Source organism: Brassica rapa, chromosome A04 (assembly GCF_000309985.2).
Source record: "Brassica rapa cultivar Chiifu-401-42 chromosome A04, CAAS_Brap_v3.01, whole genome shotgun sequence".
Lineage (NCBI taxonomy): Eukaryota > Viridiplantae > Streptophyta > Magnoliopsida > Brassicales > Brassicaceae > Brassica > Brassica rapa.
The window spans coordinates 9,483,178-9,510,604 of NC_024798.2; the positions used below are offsets into that span (position 1 = coordinate 9,483,178).

The 27,427-nt window shown below is 34.7% G+C and overlaps 4 protein-coding genes across 7 annotated transcripts; 1 reads left to right on the forward strand and 3 right to left on the reverse strand.

Annotated features, from left to right (window-relative positions):
• Positions 1–2,962: 2,962 nt before the first annotated feature.
• LOC103863900 lies at positions 2,963–5,458 on the forward strand. The gene is made up of 7 exons (XM_009141658.2): positions 2,963–3,216; positions 3,409–4,017; positions 4,082–4,269; positions 4,349–4,587; positions 4,677–4,876; positions 4,952–5,077; positions 5,160–5,458. Exons 1-7 carry the CDS (start codon positions 3,061–3,063, stop codon positions 5,256–5,258), a joined length of 1,617 nt encoding a protein of 538 aa, XP_009139906.1. The 5' UTR covers positions 2,963–3,060; the 3' UTR covers positions 5,259–5,458.
• A 982-nt stretch (positions 5,459–6,440) lies between these two features.
• LOC103863903 (NAC domain-containing protein 92) lies at positions 6,441–26,996 on the reverse strand. 2 transcript variants are annotated; one of them, XM_033290101.1, is made up of 5 exons: positions 26,538–26,996; positions 25,989–26,266; positions 25,484–25,899; positions 19,938–19,947; positions 6,441–6,455 (listed from the first exon to the last, which is right to left on the reverse strand). In XM_033290101.1, the coding sequence occupies exons 1-3, from the start codon at positions 26,734–26,736 to the stop codon at positions 25,507–25,509; spliced, it is 870 nt and encodes a 289-aa protein (XP_033145992.1). In that variant the 5' UTR covers positions 26,737–26,996; the 3' UTR covers positions 6,441–6,455; positions 19,938–19,947; positions 25,484–25,506. The 2 variants fall into 2 exon arrangements, with proteins under 2 accessions (XP_033145992.1, XP_009139909.1); XM_009141661.3 differs by lacking the exons at positions 6,441–6,455; positions 19,938–19,947 and having other exon boundaries at positions 25,338–25,899.
• Positions 15,313–16,770, reverse strand: LOC117133573. The gene is made up of 4 exons (XM_033290088.1): positions 16,338–16,770; positions 16,159–16,258; positions 15,681–16,064; positions 15,313–15,594 (listed from the first exon to the last, which is right to left on the reverse strand). Exons 1-4 carry the CDS (start codon positions 16,736–16,738, stop codon positions 15,325–15,327), a joined length of 1,155 nt encoding a protein of 384 aa, XP_033145979.1. The 5' UTR covers positions 16,739–16,770; the 3' UTR covers positions 15,313–15,324.
• On the reverse strand, positions 21,359–23,380 carry LOC103863902. 3 transcript variants are annotated; one of them, XM_009141660.3, is made up of 4 exons: positions 22,356–23,380; positions 21,856–22,225; positions 21,694–21,762; positions 21,359–21,599 (listed from the first exon to the last, which is right to left on the reverse strand). In XM_009141660.3, the coding sequence occupies exons 2-3, from the start codon at positions 22,210–22,212 to the stop codon at positions 21,733–21,735; spliced, it is 387 nt and encodes a 128-aa protein (XP_009139908.1). In that variant the 5' UTR covers positions 22,213–22,225; positions 22,356–23,380; the 3' UTR covers positions 21,359–21,599; positions 21,694–21,732. The 3 variants fall into 3 exon arrangements, with proteins under 3 accessions (XP_009139908.1, XP_033145997.1, XP_009139907.1); XM_033290106.1 differs by having other exon boundaries at positions 21,359–21,602; XM_009141659.3 differs by having other exon boundaries at positions 21,417–21,762.
• Positions 26,997–27,427: the final 431 nt, after the last annotated feature.

Sequence of the window (27,427 nt, forward strand, 5' to 3'; positions counted from 1 at the left end):
AACCACCTTTGAAATCGACATTCCAAGTATAAACCATCTTGGCCACATGCTGTGAACAGTGGTTGATCCTTCAGCTTCCTTACGCAGCTGTGAAGGTTCCAAAGAAGAGTGCGATGACAAGCCACAGTAAGAACCATCCAGTATTGAGTTTTCTCCTCAGTGTCTCCGCTTTGTTGGCTTGTGGAGTTGTGCCAAGTTGAAGTACGTCGCCACGAAGCCAATGTTGTTGAGCAGGAGATAGACAGTGTAACATCGCGTGTCTCTGAAACGTATGTAGCCATTTGAATCGAGTCCACCAGGTGGACTTGAGAAGGAAGCCACCGTGGTTAGGCCACCGATGGCCAACACGAACTTGGTAAGTTCTTCTTGCTCTTTGTAAAGAGCCTCCAAAGGATCCTGAAATAAATAAAGCGTATGTAGCCATGTGATGTGGACTTGAGAAGGAAGCCAATGTGGTTAGGCCACCGATGGCCAACACAAACTTGGTAAGTTATTCTCGCTCTTTATTAAGAGCCTCCAAAGGATCCTACAATAAAGTGTACAAATTTTGTAACTCAAATCTTTTCCTCATTCTCAGACATCTCTCGCAGAAGACATACTAACCGGTTTGCCTGAGAAATATAAAACTAAATGTTTAAAGTACATGCTTCTTATAAAATCAATCTACAACTATTCAATAAAACTTGATTTGCTTTTATTAAACCCATTAAAAGCATTTACACACTCAATCACACAACTATACTTAAATGCCACGACTTTCTCTTGTTCTAAATAACTTTACGTCTTTACATGTGTCTCATTTGTAGACTTTCGTTACTACATGTAACATTTTTTCCATGACTTTCATGACCCGAAATGAAGCTTTAAAAGTTCGTGAAACTAGTTTTCAATATAACAGTTCATCAACTTATCAACACATTTACCTTAATATTCTATGTTCCAATAAAATAAACAAACTTACTGCGATTATCGACGAAATGGAGCTGAGGTTGAGGAAAGTCCTTGATTTCCTATCTTCAACAAAAATAAAAAAGTAAAGAAATGTTTTGCTATTACAACAGCTTATGTAGTGATTCAGATAAAACAAAAAAATAAACACAACCTTCTGATTGATGCCACATGAAAAATGATCAATGTCTCTAAGCTTCTCATCCTAAACGCCTTCCCCATACAATTTACAAAATTTCTTCTCCTCTACAACTTTTGTCGTTATGCGAAGATTGTGAACCTCTGTTCATTAAATCGATTGGGCTTTTTTTTCTTTCTTTTTTAGTATCATGTGCTTAAAGATCCTATTATAATATTCTAAGTACGTTTTTCATAGACGAGACATCCCAAATTTTTATCTTTACTTTTCCTACACCAATTCATAGCTATTTATATTTTGACGCAAACTATATAAAATCGGATCAGTTTACTCAAAACCCAGTACGTGGCTAATCGTAAAAGATACATAGAAGTATTCAACAAATCATTTCATATCATTCATTCATTCACCCACAAAGAGCTCTCAAATTGGTTTCGCAACTACAAAACATCGAATCCGTTCTTGGATTAGGGTTTTGAGATTGAGTCTCATCAATTTTTTTTGTTTCTTATTGTAGAAAAGTTTCACTTTGAGCTACAAGACAACTACTAGTGAAGGAGACCAGACAGTTCCAGATCCGTTTCCAAAGTTGTTGGATATTTTAGGACCATCTTTAGTACATTTGTTCTTCGTCCCTGAGAAAAGAGGAGGATCGAGTTAGGTTAAATTTGCTACAGGTTATGTCAAATTGTGCGGGAGAATGTCGGTAGTAAAATGAACTTACTTATGCACCTTAGTGTTTGTTATCACACCTGAGTGTGTTGAGATTCACAATCTGATTTTGATGGAAGAAAGCGGGAAGAAACTAGTTAGCTACTTTCTTGAGAATTCATTTGTTCTCAAGAAACTCATCCCGCGTTTTAGGGATTCTTTAATATATCTTACTCAGATTTCTTCAAGGAGCTTCTTAAATTCAGAAAGCGGTCTTGCAGTTGTCCGATTATTTTTCTTTGAGAAATTGGCGATTAGAGTTCATTATTTATTTTGATTTTGAGTATCATTGTGTATGAATTTCGTATGGATTGTAGATTTTATTAAAACCTGTTTCATAAAGATTTATTTTTTGATGGAAAAAGAGTAAACGACTTTATAAGATTTTGTTGCAGTTAAAAATTAAAAGATAAACAATTATATATTATGTATTTATTTATGAAATAAGAAAATTAATTAATACTTGATTTGATATTGTTATCTTTAAGAAATTTTATACATTCCAACATGTTAATAAAATTGATTACATTAAATATATCAACCGTGGCAGTTACAGCCCCCGATTAAAGCATTTGATCTAGTCAGTAGATTTCTTGGAAATCAAGTTTCGATTCCATTTCATTTGTGCATGTTAAACGCCGAAGTAATAGCTGTGCTGACTTAAAACAGATCGGAGGTTTACTGAATTTGAATTTGGTCGACTTTGAGAAGGTGAACAAAATTCGACTGTGAGTTATTTCAAAAACGTTTTTATTGATAAGATGAAAAAGAGGTTACAATGTTTGGACATGTAAAGTATAAAACACAAATATAAGTTGTTGTTTTTAACACTAGATAAATTACCAATTACTAATGAACAACTATACAGATAATAAAGAGCCTACAATACTTTGAAATGTTCGAAGAGCTTTGCATCTAAGAATCTGTAATAAACAAAATATAAGTGTAAAAATCTTTAAACCATAATGCTTACACGAGTCGTATTTGTTGAAAACAAAACAAGTATGAGTCGTATGACCTGAACAAAACAAAATCAAATAATAAACCGGATCTAATTGACCACTAACCGGAACCGGTTCAATCGTGAATTGACTCAAATCCCATTAAGCGGCGCATCGTGAGAAAAAGAGCCAGCAACTGTTCAAAATATCTCAATAGATAGATCAAAAAGCAATCATGGACACCATCATTCATTAATAAATAATCCTCTGAAACCTCCGTTTGAATTATTTCTATCTTCTCTCCTCTTCTCACATCGCATCATGGGTGCTTCATCCTCTACAGATAATAAAGAATCATCGGAGAAGCGAGAAATCGAAAGCCTCGCTGCTTCCACCGGTGCTCTTCCTCTCCTTCAACGCTCTTTCTCCAAGCTCGCCGATCCTCAGACCAACACTGTTTCCTTCCAATCATTCAAGGTAATAACGGTTAGGGTTCTGATTGTTCTTAAAGAGAATCTGGATTTGCAATCACAGTAGTTTTGGGATTTGATCGGATCATGAATTAGGGTTTTTGAGACTGAGTTTGATAAAGATCGAACTGTAGATCTCTCTGCTTTAGCTTTATAATGAGTTTCATCAATTTTTTGTTTGTTTTGTTTCTTATTGTAGAAAAGTTTCACCTTGAGCTACAAGACAACTACTTGTGAAGGAGACCAGACAGTTCCAGATTCGTTTCCGAGGTTGTTGGAGCATTTAGGACCATCTTTAGTAGATTTGTTCTTCGTCCCTGAGAAAGGAGGAGGGTTGAGTTGGGTCGAGTTTGCTAGAGGTTATGTCAAATGCTGCGGAAGAATGTCGGCTTCCATGTCTTACAACAACACTCTGTTGAGAGTTTTTCATCTGACATCTCAAAACGCAGGCTTTTCGTCGAAGCTGGAGTTCGAATCTGAAGAAGCTGATTGTAAGATCAACGGGTCGGTCTCGACTTTAGAGTTGGTTATGTTTCTGTGGATGTGTTGGACGATGTCGTGGGATGGTCGAAGCAGTAGATCCACCGACTTGTTTCTTCCTGATATAAGCCACTTGATTATGTCAGCGCTTGTGTCTTGCACCGAATCTGGAACTAGTTTGGATGTTTGGGATTCTGATGTTTTCGGTTTGGAACTCGAGCTTCCTGTCGGGAAATTCCTGACGTGGGCATTGACGACGATTCCAAGCCTCACTGAGTGTCTATCTCACTTCTGCAACGCGAGGCTTCAGCATTGTTTAAATGCAGAGGTACTCTTTCTTTACTTGTTGCTTCTCGTTTACCCGTAAGGTGTTCACTAAAAGTGAATTACAGGATGGATCTGGGCCTTCAAAGTCAGCTGGTGGAGATGATTCTGCGTCCAAGGCATGTGAAAACACACTTCTTACATGTGGAAGGGCATGGGCGATTTCTTTGACGTCCAAGAATACCTTAAGTGAGGAGATCTTGAGCTCATGCTTTCCCTGCAATGGCGATGAACCCAATGAAAATCTTCTTTACCGGTATCCCACTATCCTACTTCTGTGAAGGTTCTGTCTCTATAGTGTAACTTAACGTGTTCAATGTTCATCTGTCTTTTAGCTCATACCATCATGGGAAAGGCATGAATCGATTGTGGGACAACGTTCAAGGGTATCATGCTCCGATACTATTGCTAGTTTCTGCAAGCGGTGGAGTTGAGCAGGAGGGTACTTCAAGCGAGAGGAAGTGGGTCATCGGTGCTATCTTGCAGCAGGGTTTTGAGAACAGAGATACATTTTACGGAAGCTCTGGGAATTTGTTCTCCATTAGTCCTGTCTTTCACGCATTCTCATCTTCAGGTACTGCACAGATTAAAAAAAAATCATCTGCGTGGTCAGTTGTTTTGCGTTAGTATAGTCTTATATGGTTTTGTGTTCAACTTCTTCAGGGAAAGAGAAAAACTTTGCATATAGCCATCTTCATCCCTCTGGTAGAGTCTATGACGCAAACCCAAAGCCTGTTGGAATTGGATTCGGGGGAACACAAGGAAACGAGAGAATCTTCATCGACGAAGACTTTGCTAAGATCACAATCCGTCATCATGCAGTTGATAAAACTTACCAACCTGGCTCTCTCTTCCCAAACCAGGTAACGCAAGTGCTGGTCTTTATATATGTTTCAAGTTTTGTGGTCTTGGGTCTTTATAAACATCTGTTGTTGCAGGGTTATTTACCAGTAGAGGCTTTGGTGTCAGATGTTGAAGCATGGGCATTAGGTGGAAAAGCAGCTAAGGAAGTTCAAGAAGCATACAAGAAACGAGAAGAGCTTTTCACTGACCAACGTCGAAAGGTAAGAAAAGATCAATAAGATCTATTTATATGCAAATGCACAAAGGACTTGCAGGTTTGACAAGTGTTTAATGTATCTGCAGATTGATTTGAAGACGTTTACGAATTGGGAAGATTCACCTGAGAAAATGATGATGGATATGATGGGGAATCCTAATGCTCCGGCTAGAGAAGAGAGGTAATGAGTGAGGGGACCAAGACTTGTTTGGTATATTTATGCACATACATTTTCTCAATATAGGTTTTGTCTGTAAAATTTACATTTGAAGAAACTCATTTGCTGTTTGCGTAAGTTATCCCTATGTATACTATTATGTTGCCAGAACTCGAACCAGAGTGTTGATTTGAGATTTACCCATAAACATGTTTTTCTTTCCTCTGATCCAGTACCCTAGCCCCTAGGTTTCGTACTACGTTTTTTTTTAATCATCAACATAAATAAACTATGCAAACCAAATTTGTAACTCGAAAGACAATTGTTTCATTGCACGATAGAATATCCGCTTTTAAGTTTTGTGTTATGTGTATATGAATTATCTTCGAGTTGTGATTTTTTTTTTTCAAACCTTTGATATCTATTAAATAACTTGCAAATGTTAGTCATTCTTCTGGTTATGAAACCATCTTCACCAATTGAAAACAATTTGTTGTAAAATTAACATGAAACTAAGATAGATTTCTCATATCTTCATTACCCATATGAGGGGTTTTGCTTCCGAATGAAGTGGTTATAGACTAACTCTAGTATTTCTTGCCCCCGTCAATCCATCATAACCCTCCAGTATGCTATACTACTCTTATCATGAATGATTATTACGTTTTTTTTCCATGATCCATCTGAAAAATATCATCTACTTGGAGTAGAAGGTAAGGTTGTAACCTCGGCCTCTCTATTTTGAGGAATCCTTAATTTAATTGAATCTTGGGTTTGTGCCCAAATTAATGATTCTATTTCTGCCAATTTGAGAGTCTTTCCGGGATCTGTCTTTATTCCTAAACACTTTATTATTCGTCCCTTCCAAACGTACAATAATATCCATGCAAATCGGTGATTTCAATTTGGAAAAAGCCTTTCCAAAAAAGATAATCCATATTTGTGAATAGTGATTCTTCTCGGAAACAATCTGAATTCGATGGGATCTTCGAAGGTGTCCAGACTTGAACCCATAGTTAGAAACACTATCAAACCAACTCTAAAATACAGGCCTTAAAATCACTAAAATATTGTATTTTTTTCATAAACTGTATGTATTATGGAGATGGTTTTCATAATAAGAGTTTATCGGTGAAAACTTTTCTATTATACTTAATAAATGAAATTATTAATATTATTAATGATATATTTGGAAAATTGCTATTGAGAAAGATTGTCTTTCAAACTCAAATGCTGAATTTGTCTTTATAACGTGATTATGCCAAAAGATCTGACCAATGTAATGTTAGATCTTTTATCATCAGTTTTATTCTTTACAGATATGGTAAAATCTATTTATATAGTAATAAGTAACTATACATAGATATGAAGTTTTCTAATAACAAAAAAAATGGAAATATGTTTAAAAATCTCTATAATATTATTTAAAAAGTCAGTTTCGTATGTGTCATTTTTATGTTAATTATTTGAATGATTAATTACAATGATATCCTTAATGAATTATAAAAAATATTATTAATGTCATTATTAATATTTTCTTTTCTTTTTTTGATAATCTTTGTTATTTATTTTATATTTTAGTTTATTTTTCTTTATATTTGTTTTTAAACCACATATATAAATCATGGAAGCTCCCTTAGTTTGACTAAGTCTAGTGGTTTGACTAAGGGCCTGACTGGTTCAACCGCAGCGGTTGCGGTTGCGGGAGTTTGCGGATGCGGGTGGTTGCGGTTTCTAGCGGTTTTAAGAGATTTGTACGACTGGTTCTGCGGTTAAAAATTGGTGCGTTTGCGGGATACTTATGACTGGTTAACTACTAAGTGCAGCAGCGGTTAAATAATAAATTAACAATATTTACATTTTATATAATTATAAAAATATCAAAAATAATAATATTATAATAAATATAAAAGTTATATTTAGAAAGTTATAGTTTAATTTTTTTAAAAATATAGAAAATATTTTTGTTTTAAAGTTTTATAATATTAATTAAAATATAATAGATATATTTTAGCATTTTTATAATTCCAATTTAATTTTTTTATTGAATAATTTTATTTTTGTATTTATATTGTTTTGGAAAAAAAAAATATATCCTCCCTCAACCGCCCGCAACCGCAAACGCTAGCTGGAACCAGTTTTTGAATTTATGAGGTTCGGAGCGATTTGGAGCGGTTTGGAGCGGTTTGGAGCGGTTTGAGTGATTGTTGCAAAACGCCAACAACCGCTACCAACCGCAAAAGCTGCGTTTGCGGGTGGTAGCGGGAAAACCAGTCATACCCTAAGAGTTCATTAATGCTTCTACACCAGGAGGTATGGGGTTCAAACCCTAGAAAATCAAATTATGCAGTGTATTCTTATAAGGCGATACAATTGTCAACAGTATAATTGTTTATGTATATATATATATATATATATATATATTAATTTCATAGAAAAGGAAATTTCATAAATGATAAAATCCATATTTTTAAAAACAAAAATTTCCTTTAAAACATAATCTCAAACATCATAATATATATTTTTGAGATAATTTTTCAAAACTAAATTTTAATTTTTAATTATTTTTTATTTTAATTTTTTTGATTTATTTTTATTTTAAACGTTAAAAGTTTGCTAAATACACAGCTTATAAAGAGCATGTGAAATTTGAACCTAGTTTTCCCAGAACTAAATAAACACAAAAGTCTAACTGGTGACCATTACATGAATATTATGAATGAGTAGGGAAAATGTAGAGGAATAATAGGGGGAATAATATTAGAGGAATGAAAAGGAAAATATTTTCTTATCAATTTTAGTGAGGAACAAATTTTTTCTATATTCCTCTAAAATAAAAAGAATGAGAAGGAATGCAAATGAAGAACAATTCTTTGTAAATGGTAAAAAAAAAATATGAATAATAAGGAATGCATTATTACATTTCATTCTTTGGTCATCACTTAGACCCAAAGAAAGATGAAATAAGAAAATAAGAACAAAAAAAAGAATGGAAAACTAATGAAAAACAAAATGAATCTCAGGTCTGGAATTTGCATCTCTTCCAACTTCTTCTTCTTCTTTGAAATCAGCAATGTCTTCAAACATTGTGATGTGCTTCTTCTTTTATGTCTCATTGTGTTTGGCTGGAGGAAACACATTCTCGAGAACCGACTCAATGTTGCGCCAGAAAACACAATTGTTTCTGGAGAATTCGAGTTAGGGTTCTTTAAACTAGGTAAGAAGAGATGGTACTCAGGAATTTGGTATATGAGTATAAAGATCCAAACGTACGTATGGGCGCGTCTCTTTGGCTTGAATGGAACACCCAAATGAGTTGAAAACATGTTGTTTTGCTAGGGAAAGAAAGGAATTTACCATTTGGTTGGCAACTTTCCACAAAACAACCAATTGAAAGCTTGTGGTAGCAGATCTATTAGAGAATGGTAACTTCATTTTGAAAGATGCCTCTAACTGAACTTGTTGGGAAAGCTTCGATTTTCCTATTAAAACTATTTTACCGAGCATGAGTTTGGAAAGAGATCACCCTTTTTTCCTTGAAAAAGCCGAGATGATTTCTAGTGTGTGTTGGCTATATATATCAATTGTTCAAACTATTCACTAATATACAAACATACTCAATGTTTATATATAGTGAAACCTCTATAAATTAATAATGTTGGGACTACACCAAAACTATAATTTTTTACTAATTTATAAAGATATTAATTTATCGATATACTAATTGAACCAAAAACTCAATTTGAGACTATAAAATTATATTATTTTATAAAGATTTATAGTGTATATTAATTTATAGAGTATTAATTTAAAGAGGTTATACTGTATATATATATATATTGTTCGTACCTTTATCTTCAAATTATTTCATTAAATATTATTCAGTGTCATGCCAGGTGATTGATAACAATAAATTGATAAAAATAAATAAAAACAAAGAAATACATAATAATCAAAAAGTAAGAAAAAAATAATCAAAATATAAGCAAAATAATACATTGAACAGCAAATACGTTGAATTTGTATACGTTAGAATTGTATATATGATACCAACAATTACATGTTTCACAATTTAAAGTTTCTACAATAAAGTCAATTTTGTGTTTCATTTTCTACTATTTAGACGGTACCAATGTTTAAGATCGCAATGAGAAGAAGAATAATTGGTCTCCTCTCTATAAGCGCTTTTATTCCCTCTTGGATTTGGAGAGAGCTCTCAAACGATGACAAAGCATGTACCGGTACATGTGTGGACTACATGTAATAGCCATACAAATTATTAGTCATGAGCCAGATTTGAACATGTTCATGAGTATGATCTAACAATTCTCAGTAGATTATGTGCATGGGACATAGATTTCAAGGACGAGTATGTTCATAGAAGAAGTCGAATGAGAAGTTTAGTGTGTTCGGCATCCTGACGTTGTATACCTCAGACATCTGCAGAAAATGAGAAACAAAAACGCAAATGGGTATTGTAAAGAAAAGACATTTAATTGCTTTTAGTTAAGGATTTGACATGAGCGGTAATTCAACTGGTGATACCAGTAGCACTAAAAAGCCGTTGTATCTGAACCGATCAAACGAAACAAAAGAACAAATGAGAGCAGTTTTTACATATTTACCAATTATCAATGACCCTCTCAAAAAGTAAGAAAAAAATAATCAAAATATAAGCAAAATAATAAATTATATTCATTTTTTGTTGTATTTATTTATATTCTATTTATTATATAGCCAATATTATAATAAAAAGATATTTTAAGATTAAATATTAAATAGTTCTGCTTACATAATTTATATACATGAAAGGTAACTTTAACAACATATATAACGATAGCATTATGAAAGACGCTCAAGTTAGAATATATATATATATATATATATATATATATATATATATATATGATTTCCTAAAAAGGAAAATTCACAAAAACATAATATTTAAATAAACAGAGAGCCTTTCCTTTGAATTATAATCTCAAAGAAAATAATAGATATTAAAAATTAAGAAGTACTAAATTTAATTTATATCAACCAGTATTTTTAATAAACTAAAGAAAAAAAATCTTTCAATTATCCGAAATTATAGCTTTAATAAACTAAAACTATTATGCATGGTTGTAAATGGAATCTCAGACTATTTAACTTGGATTGCGAGATCTTTTCATAGAGAATTTTGTTACATTGGTTGTTAACCAGGCCATCTCAATTCAGACCACCTCAAGTTTGAGTAATATAATAGCTATTCATTGTACAAAAATACATAGTAACACAACTTAGATAGCATAAGTTGAGATATTTTAATAACTAAAAATGAAATACTATGAATCTACTGCATCCATTTATATTTTTTCTTAATTATTTTTAGTTTAATTTTAAATTTTATTCTTATTTACATTTTTTATAAAATTGAATAAATAAATAAAAATAATTACAAAGTATAATAGATTGTTTGTTTGGTTTGATTATTCAACTTCAAACCTACCAATGCTTCATCTTCTTTTCTATTTTTTTTTTCTTAAAGATAAATAGTCATCATAGTATCTATATATTTCAACAAATCTTCTAAGAAATGAAGAAGGAGAGATCCCTATCCTCTAAGCAACCAAAAAGATATTAGTCTTAGTATAATAATTAACAACACTAATTTTAGTATATTTAAAAATAATACGGTTTAATACAAAAAAAATCCTATAATTTAATACACACATAATAAAAAAATAAACAAACTAATCATGTATGAGAGCTCAATCGACTAAATAATCAACATCAAATCACATGTCTACCTAAAATAAAATAATATCATTTAAAATAAATTTTTATACATTTACATCATAAAATAATTTAAATTTAATTTATATATTATTTAGTTATTATAATTTATTTAGTTAGTAGATAATTTATATTGGTCACTAGTGGATGAGCACGAAAAAATTACTTAGTCTTTTGTTTTATGATGAAGAGTTTCTTACTGGACAATAAACCTGGAGTCCTACGAGAGAGAGCGCAATCCATAGTCATGACTCATGACCGAACAAGAGTCAACATCGATTAACAAGATGGGAATTTTATGATTCTACCTAATGATCTTTGTGCTAATTTTTTTTTTTTTTTTGGTAAACATGTTAAAAGTCTTTGTACTAATTACTAAACTGCTTAGCACAGGTCTCGAGATTGTATTACCCGATCCTCTCTTTAGACCCTCTCTTTAGTCTCCAAGAGCTTTGTTCTCTTATTGCTTCACCTGAGCTTTATAAGACCCGATCACTCTTAGCCTCTTAGGTCACACCGAGAGCTGTCTTTACGTGTGTTTCTATTTCCCCAATGAGTCTCGTGGCCGTTGGTTCGTTCTCTGTCAGAGACCTAAACCTAATCAAGAATGGTCTACTAGTAAGAATACTAACACTACAAGAAAACAGGGGGATTCTGATGGCCAAAATCGTCGGAAATTCGTCGGAAAAGGCCTATTCCGACGAATTTCTGACGAAGGAGTTTGTCGGTATCATTTCGTCGGAAAAAAAGAATTCGTCGGAATTTCGTCAGAACTTCCGACGACTTTCTGACGAATACCGAGAAATGACATTCTGACGAACTTCCGACAATATTCCGATGCGGACACACGAGACCAGAGTTCATCGGAAAAACTATATACCGACGGAGACGGATCCTCCGAAGATTCCGACGAACTAAGTCCTCGGTAAATACCGACGGACTATGATTCGTCGGTAAATACCGACGGACTATTATTCGTCGGTAAATACCGACGGACTATGATTTGTCGGTAAATTCCGACGAATAAAGTCCGTCGGTATTTACCGACGAATCATATTCCGTCGGTATTTACCGAGGACTTAGTTCGTCGGAAAATGTCACTTTTAATACGAATTAGTTTTGCATTTTTATATATATTTTTTATATGAAAAATTAATTAATAAATAAAAAAATCTGAAATTTAAAACTAATAATATTATAGAATTTAAATTCATACAAACCGAAATAGAAAAAAAACATTCAGAAAATTTAAAATTCATGCAAAACGAAAAAAAAAACACTCAGACAGTTTTAAAAAGCTGAAAAAAACTAAGAACTCGAAGACATCAAACGATCTAGCTTCTGCATTATCTCGGCGTTGAACTTCTTCTGGGATGCCAGCTCAGCAAGGATAGTGGCATTCTCCGAACGGATAGTGGCATTCTCCGAAAGGATAGTGGTGTTCTGCTCCTCCAATGCCCCAATCCGTTCATCTTTGTCATGTAGCTCCTCGAGAATCATGGGATCGGCATACGGAGCTTGCGAAGAAGACGCCGGATACGAAGAAGCACGGCGGGCCAACCCAACTAAACGGCCTCCTTTCCTTTTAGGAACCGCCTACAAAAATATTTAAAGTTAGTAAATATAGACAAATTAGTAATCGACATTATAAAAAAATATATTAATAAAAAAAATTACCTTTTCAACCATCTCATTTATTTGCAATAGGGACAAGTTGGTTGAAGCTCCCGTAGAATCGCCGTCATCAGAGAGAGGCTGAGATTGAGTTGCTATTTCAGCTTCCACCAAATCAACGACACCTTTATCACGGGATCTTGAATTTGACCCGTCTTCTTGTTAGTGTGAGCCACCTTAATGAGTTGGAGACGATCAACGGGATTACCGTCATTTTCTTCGATCTAAAAAACCGCCATTATTAGCCAAAGAATATATAAAATATTTATTTAAAAAATATAAAGATAAATAATTAAAAAAAACTTACAAGTTCATCTTCCTTAGTAGACATAGAGCAAGCGCCGAGGTTGTGCACATACATACCTTTCCCGCCACGATCGCTCTTCCGGTTCTTGGAGTTCCTAGAAGACGTCTCTGCAGTTTCTTCCTTCTCCCAATGAGCTATCAACTGCTCCCACACCGTCCCGTTGATGAACCGTGGCCTCTTGTTCTTCTGCCAAACTGTCTTCCACGCATTTATCTGCTTCGTATAAGAGTCCATGGCTTTTTCGTTGAATTTCTTACGGACTGTTTCCGTGAGATTGGAGTGCCAGTTGAACTCTTGCTACAAAACAAACATAATTTAATAAGTAAATATATTTTAAAAAATGTAAATACTTTTAAAAAATGAAGAGTTTACCGCAAACTGACGAAACCACAACTCTCGTTCTTCGAAAGGAATCACACTCCACTTTGAATATCCAAAACGAAGCATGGAGTACATCATCTGGTTGATGCTCCTGCTAATACCATTTTTCGACTTGGTGAACCTTTAAAAAAATACAAGTTAGTTAACAAGTTAATTAATGGAAAAAAACATAATACTACAAATTAAAAAAAATACTAACCAAGTGCTATGTCCTCGTCGTGGGTTGGGATGGAGAACCGGGAGATGCTCTCGACCTGGTTGTTGAACCAATAGATCAACTGGCATGACCCCCGGATCCTGTTGAGCAGCAGCGGGAGGGGCAGCGGGAGCTGGAGCGGGAATATATGCGGGAACCGAGTTTTGTTCGTGAGACGATCCCGATGCACGGGAACTGCTCACCGAACTACGTCGAAGACGGGCTGCGGGGCGGGGTACATCCTCGGACCTAAAAAAAAATTAATACATCAAAAATCTTTTCAAATCATTTCTATTTTTAATGTTTTCATTTATATATTTACAAAAGGTTTTATAAACGTTTAAAAAAAACAATTAAACCTTTTATTATACATAGTTTATTACTGGAAACTTATAAAAAATTATAAAATTTTTAGCATTTTAGGAAAATGTTGTTAAATATTTTTAAAATTTTTAAAAAACGTTTTATTATACATAGTTTATTACTGGAAATTTGAAAAAAATTATAAAAAAACAATTAAATTTATGTATACAAAATTATAAAAATTTTATAATTATAGAAAAATGTTGTTAAATATTTTTAAAATTTTTAAAAAACGTTTTATTATACATATTTTATTATTGGAAACTTGAAAAACGTTTTTAAAAATCAAAAAACGTTTTAAAAACAGTAAAACGTTTTGAATTTTAACAAAAACACAAAATAATTCCAAAAAAAAACTTAAACAACAATCCAAACAACAATCATAACTTATATATCCTAAACTATCCATTCAATCCTAAAATTTTCAATCAAACAACCTAAAATCCGAGATCTAACTTCCAAAACCCTAAAAAATTGGGATAAAACAAGGTTGGGATGATTCTTACATGATTTGGGGTTTGGGGAAGATATATGAGGGTGAGAAGATGATTCGCCGGTGATGGGGGATCGAGAACGGCCGGAATCGCCGTGAAAGGGAGAGAAATCGCGGAGAGAATTGAGAGAGAGCCGGAGGCGGAAATAACGAAGAAGGAAGAAGAAGGGTAATTATATTTAACAATTCCAACGGACACGGGTTCGTCAGTATTCCGTCGGTATCATTAAATATATACCAATTGGCGGTTCGCCAAAATTTCACGCGGTTTGGTTTTCCCGGGTAAATTAAAATTCCGACGGAACTAAGTTCGTCAGTATATTCCGACGGAATACTGACGACACTTTCCGACGGAATACCGACGACTTAGTGTTTAAGGGTTGGTTACAAGTTTCTAAAAGCAAAATCCAAATCTTTGATAATATATATAGTATTTGCATAAAGATTTAACAGTAGAAATGTTTTTATAACACGAATTTATACAACAACATTTTTTGTAGTGTAAGATTAGATGAATATGATTGTATAAGTATATGAGTGTTAAGATGAGATGTTATGAAAACATGTGATATGCATACATAAATATTTTAATGAATTGTTATATTTGAACGGTTGCGATCTAATACTATACTAAACACTTATTATGTATATTTTCATAGTTTTGGCATATAAATTTATAGATTTTTATGTTGGAAATTTTTTAAAAACACATGTCCTCGGTAATTCGTCGCACTATACCGACGACATTCCGACGAACTCGGTTAGTTCGTCGGAATGTCGTCGGTATAATGCGACGAATTACCGAGGACATTTCCAGACTTTTATGAAACTCTTTGTCGTCGCTATCTCGTCGGTATTTTGCGATGGATTTCCGACGGACCAATAGAAAAAAAAAAAAAAAAAAACTAATCCGAATCTTCTGAATCTTCATCAAACTCCCCAACCTCAGCTTCTGGCTCCGAATGTACAACAGCATCAAGTCCAAACTCAGTCAAATCCTCAACGAGTTCAACATTTGCCAAATCTTCAACTGCCTGGGCGTTGCTGGTAGACTCTGGTTGCAATGGTTCATCATCATCAGAAGTTCCATCCACTCGTCCTCTTGGGTTGATTTGCGTTACAGTGACCCATGGATCATCTCTGTACGTCACCCGAGGGTAACTGATGTAACATACCTATACATATCAATTATACAAATATTAGTAAAATATATAACATTAATTAATTGTATTGGTAAAAAATTATGAATAGATTGACATACCTGATCAGCTTGCGAACCAAGAATGAAGGGATCATAGTATTGAAGTTTCCGCCGCGAATGAACTGATGTAACACCAAACGCATCAATCTTCACTCCTCTATCTGGGGTGGTGTCATACCAATCACAATAGAATACTACACAACGCAATCCAACCATTCCAGGAAATTGGATTTCCAATATTTCTTTTATGTTGCCGTAGTAGACATCGTCACCGGAAGAAGATGAAACACCAGCATCATATGTTGTCTTAGAATGACCTTTCCTTGTGAATGCATATCCTCGCGTACAAAATTTTGGATATGATTTGACCACATAGTTTGGTCCCTGCACAAATTCGCGTATCCAATCATCGAACACAAAACCTCTGGCCAAACCATCATTCACCTACAAATTAAAAACATATATGAGTGAAAAGTTAATTAGTTTATATTAAATTTAAACTACTCATTTGCATAGGGTAATATGATATATGACTCACATAACTACGAAGCCACACAGCAAATCCGTTATCTCTAAGTTGTTGAAGCTCATCTTCTGTTGCATGCCTGTGAGTCATACGCAACTCCGCCATATATACACTATATACAAAAATATTATCAATATGAAATAAATTTATTGAATATTAATCTAACAATGTAAATGAAAAAATATTTTTACCTCTCATATTGTAGAACATCTTCACAGTTGGTGAGCAAATATGTTTGCAAATGAGCGTGCTCAGTGTCCGTAAGTCTGCGCTTCGTGAATTTTCCGCTAAGTCGTCCTATTTCCTTGAACATGCTTGGGACAGTAACATGATATGTTGCTCTCTCCCCTCTGTCATCATGCCGAGCAGGTCTTCGGTGTTTTGTATGCACTTCTGGTGGAAAATAATTTTCAGCAAAGATTGCAGTTTCTTCATTGATCACCTGTGCCACTATAGATCCTTCCACCCTGCTTTGATTTTTGACCATCTTCTTCAGATGATGCATATAACGCTCAAAAATATACATCCATCTGTACTGCACAGGACCACCAAGTTCCAATTCTCTTGCGAGATGAATAGCAAGATGTTCCATTACATCAAAGAATGATGGAGGAAATATCTTTCAAGGTTGCACATGCTGACTGGTGCGTTTGTCTTCAAATTATTAATACCCTCTTCAGTCACTACTCTGCTGCATAAGTCGCGGAAGAAAACACTTATCCCTGCAATTGCTTCATGAACATTACGTGGCAATAATGCTGAAAAAGCAAACGGGAGGAGGCGCTGCATAATTACATGACAATCATGACTCTTCAAGCCACTAAACTTTCCTTCGCTTCTATCAACGCAGTTTCCCAAATTTGATGCATATCCGTCAGGAAATTTCACTTTATCTGTAATCCAATCAAAGAACTCTTCTTTTCTAGCACCATCCAGCCGATAAATGGGAAAAGGGGCCGTACCGTTCTCATCAACGTGAAGTTCAGAACGATCACAGATATCGACTAAATCCAACCTTGACTTCAAATTATCCTTCGTTTTACCTTGGATGTTAAGGACTGTGTTCATCAGATTGTCGAAGAAGTTCTTCTCAATATGCATGACATCTAAATTATGCCGCAATAGATGAGTCTTCCAATATGGCAGATCCCAGAAAATACTCTTTTTGTGCCAGTTATGTAGCTCTCCAACCGCACTGACTCGAATGTTTTCATGTCCACCTACATCTGGCGTCCTTTCTGCATCAAAATCCCTAAACTGCTTCAACAAATCTTCCCCACTAACTTCCTCAGGTGGACCATCAAACACCTGCTTGTTCTTCGTAAACGAAGTCTTACTCCTGCGGTATGGATGATCAGGTGGAAGAAATCGTCTGTGACAGTCAAACCAACACGTTTTCCTTCCGTTCTTTAGTTGGAAAGCATCTGTGTCATCTTGACAATATGGACATGATAGCCTCCCATGTGTTGTCCATCCAGATAACATACCATATGCTGGAAAGTCACTTATTGTCCACATAAGTACTGCCCGCATCTGAAAGTTTTCTTTGCACGAAACATCGTATGTCTCAAAACCATGCGCCCATAGTTGTTGCAACTCATATATCAGTGGTTGAAGAAACACATCTAGTGATCTTTTAGGATGATCTGGACCGGGGACGAGAATTGAGAGAAACAAAAACTCTCGTCGCATGCACAAGCTCGGCGGTAAGTTGTACGGGGTCACGATAACTGGCCATAGAGAATACTGTCTTCCATGCTTTCCAAACGGGCTGAAACCATCAGTAGATAATCCAAGATAAACATTTCTTCTCTCTTCCGCAAATTCTGGATATGTTGACTGGAAATGTTTCCAAGCCTTCGCATCTGAAGGATGTCTAATCTCACCATTTGTGGAATGCTCTGCATGCCATCTCATTGCTTTTGCTGTGCGCTCACACTGATACAACCTCTTCAATCTTTCCGTCAAAGGCAAATACCACATTCTTTTGAACGGGATCGGAACTCTTCCCTCGTCTCCTGATAACGAGGTTCCCACAAAATTTGCATACATTTCGTGTCTCATCCGCTCTCCAGTAGATCATGCAGTTGTCAATACATACATCTATCACTTCGTACGGTAGTTGAAGACCGGCTACAAGTTTCTGAACCTCGTAGTATGAACCCGGTGCAAGGTTATCCTCAGGTAGAATACCTTTGACAAAATCAGTAATCGCATCCATACATTCTTCAGCCAAATTATAGTCTGTCTTAATACCCATTAATCTAGTTGCAGATGATAAGACTGAATGACCATCTCTACAATTTTGATATAAAGGTTGTTTTCCTGCATCTAACATATCAAAAAATCTCCTAGATTCGGGATTTGGTTCTTCCCCTCTATAATGATCATGTACCATCTGCTCAGTACCTACACCATAATCTATATCCGTTCTAGGTTCTTCTAACCTAATATCAGGCTGAAGTTCACTAACAGGCTGAGGTTCGCTAGTACTACCATATTCATAACCAGTTTCCCCATGAAGGTACCAAACTTTATAATTACGTGAAAACCCTTTCATATACAAATGAGTCCAAACATCAAATTCTTTTATAACCTTATTATTATTGCAAGTAGAGCAGGGACATCTTAACATACCACTTTTTGCATCCGGTTGCTGTTGAACAAGCCTCATGAATTCTCCAATCCCTTGAACGTATTCTTCCGTAAGCAAATTAGTGTTGGGATCCAAATGAGGTTTATCCATCCACGAACGATAATAAGCTCCTGAAGACATGATTTTCACGGAATTGTTATGACTAAAGAGAAAGAAGAGAGAATGAGGTGTGAATGAGTTGAATGAGGAGGGGTTGCATTTATAGGAAATTGCTTACGGACATCCGACGACTTTCCGACGGAATACCGACAGATATAAAGCATTCCGTCGGAATTTCGTCAGTATTTTCCAATCTCGAACGGCTATAAAACGGTCATATATATTTGTCGGCAACGGTCACTTGGTTCGTCGGAAATTCGTCGGAAAATTCCAACGGAATACCGACGACCGTAACGGTTATATCTTTTCATCGGAATATCGTCGGAAATTTGACGGAATATTCCGACGACTTTTCGACGACTACAACGGTTATATTGTTTATCGGAATGTCGTCAAAAAGTCGTCGGAATATTCCGACGACCATTGTTTTCTCGGAAATTCGTCGGAATTAGCCTACGGAATTCCGACGACTTCAGATTTTTTGTTTTCGTCGGAAATCGGTCAGAATTCCGTCCAAAATGTCCGACGCCTTTGACGTCCATCGGAATCTCCGTCGGAATTCGGCGTGTTTTCTTGTAGTGTAATGATAACCTTTTGATCCCAATCCCAATCCCATCTACAGATTCCATTCTGCCTTCATGTTTTCGAAGTTCGTTGCTGTTGGCTCTAATATCTACTGCATTAGGAGTCTCACCACCAAAATTATGTTCTTAGATTGTAGGTTTCACACCTGGCATGAAGCTCCAAACATTTTTTATAAAATTGAATAAATAAATAAAAATATTTACAAAGTATAATAGATTGTTTGTTTGGTTTGATTATTCAACTTCAAACCTATCAATGCTTCATCTTCTTTTCTATTTTTTATTTTTCTTAAAGATAAATAGTCATCATAGTATCTATATATTTCAACAAATCTTCTAAGAAATGAAGAAGGAGAGATCCCTATCCTCTAAGCAACCAAAAAGATATTAGTCTTAGTATAATAATTAACAACACTAATTTTAGTATATTTAAAAATAATACGGTTTAATACAAAAAAAATCCTATAATTTAATACACACATAATAAAAAAATAACCAAACTAATCATGTATCGACTAAATAATCAACATCAAATCACATGTCTACCTAAAATAAAATAATATCATTTAAAATAAATTTTTACACATTTACATCATAAAATAATTTAAATTTAATTTATATATTATTTAGTTAGTAGATAATTTATATTGGTCACTAGTGGATGAACACGGAAAAATTACTTTTGTTTTATGATGAAGTGTTTCTTACTGGACAATAAACCTCGAGTCCTACGAGAGAGAGCGCAATCCATAGTCATGACTCATGACCGAACAAGAGTCAACATCGATTAACAAGATGGGAATTTTATGATTCTACCTAATGATCTTTGTGCTAATTTTTTTTTTCTTTTGGTAAACATGTTAAAAGTCTTTGTACTAATTACTAAACTGCTTAGCACAGGTCTCGAGATTGTATTACCCGATCCTCTCTTTAGACCCTCTCTTTAGTCTCCAAGAGCTTTGTTCTCTTATTGCTTCACCTGAGCTTTATAAGACCCGATCACTCTTAGCCTCTTAGGTCACACCGAGAGCTGTCTTTACGTGTGTTTCTATTTCCCCAATGAGTCTCGTGGCCGTTGGTTCGTTCTCTGTCAGAGACCTAAACCTAATCAAGAATGGTCTACTAGTAAGAATACTAATGATAACCTTTGGATCCCAATCCCAATCCCATCTACAGATTCCATTCTGCCTTCATGTTTTCGAAGTTCGTTGCTGTTGGCTCTAATATCTACTGCATTAGGAGTCTCACCACCAAAATTATGTTCTTAGATTGTAGGTTTCACACCTGGCATGAAGCTCCAAACATATTGCGGGCTCAGACCTACCCATTTGTGAACGTTATAACAACGGTAAGCTCCTATGGTACGAATCCAAAGGAAGATGCTGGAAAGTTTTGTATGGTTTGATGGCTGTCAAATGTTGGTCCATGTGCTTTCAATGTCAAATTGGCGGACTATGCTGGAAAGATGGCGTGAGGAGGTTTGGTGTGCTGAGATTGCACTTGAAAGACACAACGAACATGAGATGTGGAGGAAAATTGAGTGGTTTGGTAAAGTCCCCTTGGATACTGAATTGGATAATATTGTTGTTGCTACAGTTTGACGATAGAAGATAACTCATGTGACAGGTTTGAAACTGAATTAACATCTTTCAAACCTTGTCTTGAAATCGATCATATTAGTTTCAATGTCCATAAAACTGGTTTTGTTCTTTTTGAACTAAAGCATCTTAAACTCATTTCTATATTTTCCTTCAAAAATATAGATATATTTTGCTTTAATGTATAGAGGTGAAAATAACATTTTATACTTTTTCTCGAAAGTATTCCTATTACAGATGCATAAATCATAATAAAAGGTCACTAAACAAGCTAATAAACAACAAACTAGTTTATTCAAAGTGTGTAAAATCTCCATTGAAAACAGTGTTTGATAGAATTATTTTTTTCAAGCTCGAGATGCAAAAGCTCTAATACTAAACATCGAAACAAAGCATCACAAGGACATCTATAGCTATTCAAAGCCTTAGCTGCTATATTTCCTTCTATCTGCTTTAAGTTTATTCCTAGAATGACCAGTATGTTGCCTCATCTTCTTGCAAAACAAGCCTCACCAGCTTCTTATTGAGAAAATAAAGACATGAGTTAAACTTCATGGTTTCTGATCAAAAGTTCATACATTTTAAGTTCACATAAAGAAAGAAACAATACAAATTTATCTGTAGAGCAAACCCAAATCAAGCGAGCATATCATTGCTTCTTGTCTTCTGCTTTCCTCGGCTGCAAAAAAAAAAAAAAACCAAACCAAACACACACAAAGATCAGTTGTCTCTTCCTCTCACAATGATAAAATGTGTGAAAACACAAACGGACCTTAACACCAGGAGCTTCTTGGTGAATCTCCTCCTCAGGGATGATGACAGGCCACTGCTCCCCGGCTTCACGGAACATCTGCTCCGTCTCGAGATACTGCCCTTTATCAAGAATCATCTTCCTGATCGACTGAGCCGACGTGGCAGCCGCATCGAAAGCTTCCTCGACACCATTGACGAAAGTGACACTGATCTGCGGTGGCTGATCGTCGGTTCTGCGTTTCACCAGAACCTGACAGTTAGGGTTGGACTCTTTGGCCTTCCTCGCGTTGCACTGAGCCAAGAACTCGACGCAGGAGGCGAGTCTTGGGTCCAATGTGTTGAACTCGATCTTTACTTTTGATAGGAACTTCAACATCCTCTTCTCAAACCTAAAACAGTCATTGATAACAAATCGTGAAGCGAGATCTGAAGATGATTTCTACCAAAATCTGATAACCCAATGAAATTAATAAGTATACGAAATTAAATTGTGGGTTGAGAAGGAGATCTCTGACTTACACAGGTCGACGGGGGCTCTCCGGCGAGAATTGATTTTAAGGGGAAAATGCAGAAGAAACCGATGCAGGTGGAAGGAAGACTGAAGAAAAGGGTTTTGGGCTTTCGACTGTGTAAAAGGACGATAGTACCCTTAATATTTATTCCCCTTTGCTTCGGTTTGGTTCGTTTTTCTGATAGAGCCGCAGAGAATTTTTGCAATAAGGATAGATAACTATTTTGATTTTCTTGTAATTGCATTAACTTGAACTGAAGTACAATGTTACAACGCTTAGGAATCTAAAACAAAGCCCGAGAGAAATATGGGAGACACACTGCCGGCAAAGACACACCTTTCCAGAACCATGACACTAAACAAGAGAAATAAAGAAACTACAACAACATAGACAACAAGATTTTCATCTAAAAACTTCAATCTTTCCATCAACACTGATGATAGGACCACGGCAAACCAACATTGAAGAAAGGGAGATAGCAAACCCCAACAGAAGTGTTAAAAACACCAGATAAAGCACCATTGGAATAAAGGATAAGGTGATCTCTTGCTTAACCCTTGTCCCAAGGTAATCAGAGACCCGGCGAAGCCACAAGTTCAATACACCATCCTACAAACAACTGTTGGAGACAACCACTCAACAAACCCAAACACTGGAAAGAGCATGACACCTCAAAGAAACTACAAACCCCACTTCACAACCGGCAAGCGCAAAGAAGTAACCAGAACACGAACAACGCTCTGTAGCACCGGAAAAAAAAAACTGATTTGGAGGAAGAAACAAAGCTAATATTGGAGCCACAAAGGAGACGACTCCCTTCCTACAGTTTCATAATGAAACACACCCGACAGGAATCTGAACTTATCAAGAAGAGGTTAGCAGCACAAAGGCATTGCCCTCACTAGACGCCAAGAAACCCCAACCCGCATGCGAGAACCGAGGAGAGGCCAGACCAGAACCCAACAACATCAGAAGACTGCATACCACCACACGATCAGAGAACCGACGCAAAGACCATCGAAAAGCAAACTCCACCAGATCTACTACCACCCACAAAGAAATAGGGATGGCAATAAATAATCTGGACCGCGGGCCTGACCCATAAAGACTTACTGCGGGGCGGAATCGGGCCACCTTGGTAAGCCCGCAAAATATATATGTATTTTTTTTTTGATAAATGGTCATGAAAACACACGAAGACATTACAAAATGAAGATGCGAGTATAAATTATACTATCGTGAAATTACATCGCAGCTATGAATATTACATTTATGTAACTTTAAAATTTTAAATTATATATCTTCTTTGAAACGTTTGTCATTTTTCTATTAATTTGGAGTATTTCAGACCTGTGAAAATCATAAATTTTATCTTCTGTTTGGATATTTAAATAATCTGTAAAGCATAATTTCATATTAATCTGTAAAGTATAATTTCATATCTACAAAATCCTCTTGTAACCAACTAAACTAGAGAAGAATTTAACAAATAGTTGGCCCTTTAAATACTTTAATTATCTAAGCCCCCAAGCACATGCTTTACTTGCTTCCATTCAGAGCATCTAAAAAAAACTCTATTTTGAAGTTTCTAAAACTCTATATTTGAAGTTTTAAGGTGTTTTTCTCCAAAAGCAAAACTTCAAACTTAACTTCAAAGCTATTTGTATTTTATAATATGGTCCTAATTTAAATTCATAAAACTTTTGTATATAACTAGCACATATGTAAACATATTACAATAATATTAATTAATGAAATATTATATTAAAATATAAAAATTTAAACAAAATAACTTAACTAATATTAAACTTCAAGCAAAATACCATATTATTCCATAAAGTGATTTTCGTAGTGCATATATGATCTACTAGTGCATTTTGAATTAAAAATAGTTTTCCTCATTTTTAATTTGTAGATTATAGATAATAAATGTTGAAATCGGGAGATATTAATACTTGTAAATACATTAGATCAGAACAAGAAAGTAAAAGACAAACATAAAATATTTCTAAAAGACTAACTTTTATCGATGATATTAATACTCGTGAATATATTCAATATGAACAAGAAAGAATTGTACGAAAAGATATCATCAACAAAAACAACAACCATCTTCAATTACACCAAAAAACTAGACAATATTTGAAATTTTGAAGGTTCCAGATCAAACTTACCTAACTATTAGTGTTATTGTATTATTCAAATTTGTGTAATAGTTATGTCTTTATATAATTTTTTAAAAGTTTTTTTGTTAAGTTTCTTTTGTATATTTCTGTTATATAAATCTAGTTTTAAATATTTTAAATATTCTTTTAACAAAATACAAATAAAAATATGAAACTTCAAATTTGAAGTTTTGAGTAGTGAAACTTCAAATATAGAGTTTCACCTCTCAAAACTTCAAATTTGAAGTTTTGAAGTTCATTTTTAGAAAGTAAAAAGCTTTATATTTGAAGTTATAGAGTGTCTTTTGTAGATGAGCATGGCTCTATGTCTACTACTATACTATGTGATTGTAATTGGTTTAAGATATTTAAAGGTGTATAGTGATTCAGTTATTGTTTATGTATTTAGGCAGTGCTGAAAAATTAATTCACGCATGTTCAATTTGATGTTAGCATTTTAAAATCAGGTCGTATGAAAGCAAGATGATCACCTAAACAATTTTGAGTTTGACATAACAATATAATATTTGATAAAATCTTTCAAACTTTGTTAATATGCTCACAAGTCATAGTATTACTATTTGGTTGGTGGCCTAACACATGTCTTTCGTCATTGTGAATAACAGTAAACAAAATTGGTTTCTCACTTCTCTAGTTTCAAGATAAAATATAGTAATAAATTTAATGTTCTGGGTGGTAAATTATGAAAAAGAAGCATCTCATTATAGAAACCTTTTTGGGTTAAGTAAATGTTATAATCATTCAAAATTAGTTATAAACTAGTAGATTGCTGTCCAAAAAAAAGACTAGATTAGGTCTAAGCATTGCACAAGACAAATGTATTTATTATATTATTTAACTAACAAATCTATTAAAATGCTAATTCTACATTGCAAAATAAATTGACTTCATTATTTTTTACAAAAAATGTAACAAGAATCTTCATATCTCACACGAACACATGAATTACAAGTCTACAACAGATATTACACCTCAGAAATTCCAAAAGCAACCCGATTCTCCCATACCGGCTAAAGCGGAGGGGTCAGTACCAGTACCGGGGAACTGGGTTTCGTGACTGTTAAGCAACAGTTTCATTAGCGAATCATTGTCTGTTAGAAACAGAGGATCAGGGTAAAACAGAGGACCAGAACCGTCTTTGGACTCGAGATGAATGAGTCTTTTATCTTCGGTTTCTTGGTCGGAGAAGCAGGTCACGTGAGTAGACGAACCAGGGAAGGAATCTCGTTGAGAAGAATCCATCAACGAAGGTAATCCGACCGGTTCAATCCGGTTAACGTGTGAATCAAGCAACATTAAATGGGACATATCAACCTTTGTACCATCGGCACGTTTATGGAAAACACGGCAAATAACCCAATCGTTCTACATTCACACACAACAAAACAGAACACAAAATATCAATTCAATTCCACACAAAAAAAGACAAAAAATGTCTTTGATGTTATTGTTACCTTAGCTGTCTGGGAGAGATGTTGGATAGAATATATGCCTTCTAATCGATATTCATGCATAACCCAATTGGTTCTTACTCCTTTAGGAGCTCTTCCTTTGTAGAAAACCAGAGTCTTCTTCATACCCACAAGTGACTTCCCCTTGAAAATCTCTTTATCTTTGCCTGTGGCTTTCCAGTAACCGGCTTCAGTTGCCCGGTTTGTCCTTAAACCGGTTGGGTATTTCCGGTCTCGCACACAAAAGAAATACCATTCTTTCTCCCCTATCTTAGCTTTCCCTATTTCACCAAAAGCCATCACATATATATTTGTGAGTAATAATAAATTACAGAACAATAATAACTAACATAAAAAAGTTTAAAAAAGGTGGAAAAAGTTTAGAAAAGGCATGATACTTCATGCAGTCTCAAACCATTTGTAAAGTTTTGTGGAATCATGTATATTAAACATATATATTATTTTTTTTTAACTTCAGATATATAAATTCATATTTACAGCTTTTGTTATAGTACAAACGTTTTTTAATTGCTGGAAAGGTTGTACACTTACTTGGTAACTCCCAAGGCTCGATCTTGTTGAGATCAACTTCACCAATGGCGGTGGCAGAGAAGAAAGTGTTGAAGACCTTTTGTTTGAGATAGTGAGTTATGAGTTCTTCATCAGTAGGGTGAAATCTGAATCCAGGTGGCAGATCAATTTGCTCTTCATCTTCTACTATTTCACCGATTCTTGATGCATCGTAATCCATTTATCCTAATAAAGTTTATTAGAAACAATCAAAGTTATGTAAGAGAGAAGAGAAGGGTTTTTGAAGAGATGAATAAAAGGGTTTTGAAGAGAGAGAGTGTGTTTTTTAAGAGAGAAGAGGAAAGGGTTTGAGCAACGAAGCTCCTCTCTATATACTAGTTTTCCATCAGAGAAATAAGGAAATAATATTATTATTGTTGATATTGACCAATAATTGGTCAATCTTTTGTGTATCAAGTTCTTCTTTCAAAGTTTCAAACTATGAGTTGTATTGAATTTCAAGAGTTTTTACCTACTATAAAGAAAACTTTTATCTTCGCTCTAAATGATTTATTGTATATAAATGGGTTTTCCGATTTAAATCTCGTACAGCCATCAAATCATATTATAAATCAGAAAATGGGTGTACACACACATTAACACATACTATAGTTAGTTTTCTTAGTATGATAGAGAAAGAGGAAGATGCGTCGATTGTTAGGCAACTTAAGATGTGTAATATTCAATAATCATTTCTCATCATTAAAAATAAACCTTTCTATTTCAAGAACTTTAATATTTCCAAGTTTCAATTTGACCAGGAACACTTCACCTGTGGCTCCCTGTCCCTTTTTTGGTTAATGTGATAAGAACAATCTTATCACATTAAATCCTGATGTTTTGTCCATTCTTGAAACTAATTATTAGTTGCT

Excerpts from the sequence above, each read along its gene's own strand:
- LOC103863900 (XM_009141658.2), top strand. The coding sequence starts at position 3,061 with ATGGGTGCTTCATCCTCTACAGATAATAAAGAATCATCGGAGAAGCGA. Across the intron at positions 4,588-4,676 it reads TCACGCATTCTCATCTTCAG|GGAAAGAGAAAAACTTTGCA; the intron begins GTACTGCACAGA and ends CAACTTCTTCAG. Across the intron at positions 4,877-4,951 it reads GCTCTCTCTTCCCAAACCAG|GGTTATTTACCAGTAGAGGC; the intron begins GTAACGCAAGTG and ends CTGTTGTTGCAG.
- LOC117133573 (XM_033290088.1), bottom strand. The coding sequence starts at position 16,738 with ATGGAACATCTTGCTATTCATCTCGCAAGAGAATTGGAACTTGGTGGT. Across the intron at positions 16,065-16,158 it reads CTGTGTGGCTTCGTAGTTAT|GTGAATGATGGTTTGGCCAG; the intron begins GTGAGTCATATA and ends TTTAATTTGTAG. Across the intron at positions 15,595-15,680 it reads TTGGTTCGCAAGCTGATCAG|GTATGTTACATCAGTTACCC; the intron begins GTATGTCAATCT and ends TGATATGTATAG.
- LOC103863902 (XM_009141660.3), bottom strand. The coding sequence starts at position 22,212 with ATGTTGAAGTTCCTATCAAAAGTAAAGATCGAGTTCAACACATTGGAC. Across the intron at positions 21,763-21,855 it reads AAGAAGCTCCTGGTGTTAAG|CCGAGGAAAGCAGAAGACAA; the intron begins GTCCGTTTGTGT and ends TTTTTTTTGCAG.
- LOC103863903 (XM_033290101.1), bottom strand. The coding sequence starts at position 26,736 with ATGGATTACGATGCATCAAGAATCGGTGAAATAGTAGAAGATGAAGAG. Across the intron at positions 26,267-26,537 it reads CGAGCCTTGGGAGTTACCAA|GGAAAGCTAAGATAGGGGAG; the intron begins GTAAGTGTACAA and ends TTGGTGAAATAG. Across the intron at positions 25,900-25,988 it reads ATCTCTCCCAGACAGCTAAG|AACGATTGGGTTATTTGCCG; the intron begins GTAACAATAACA and ends GTGTGAATGTAG.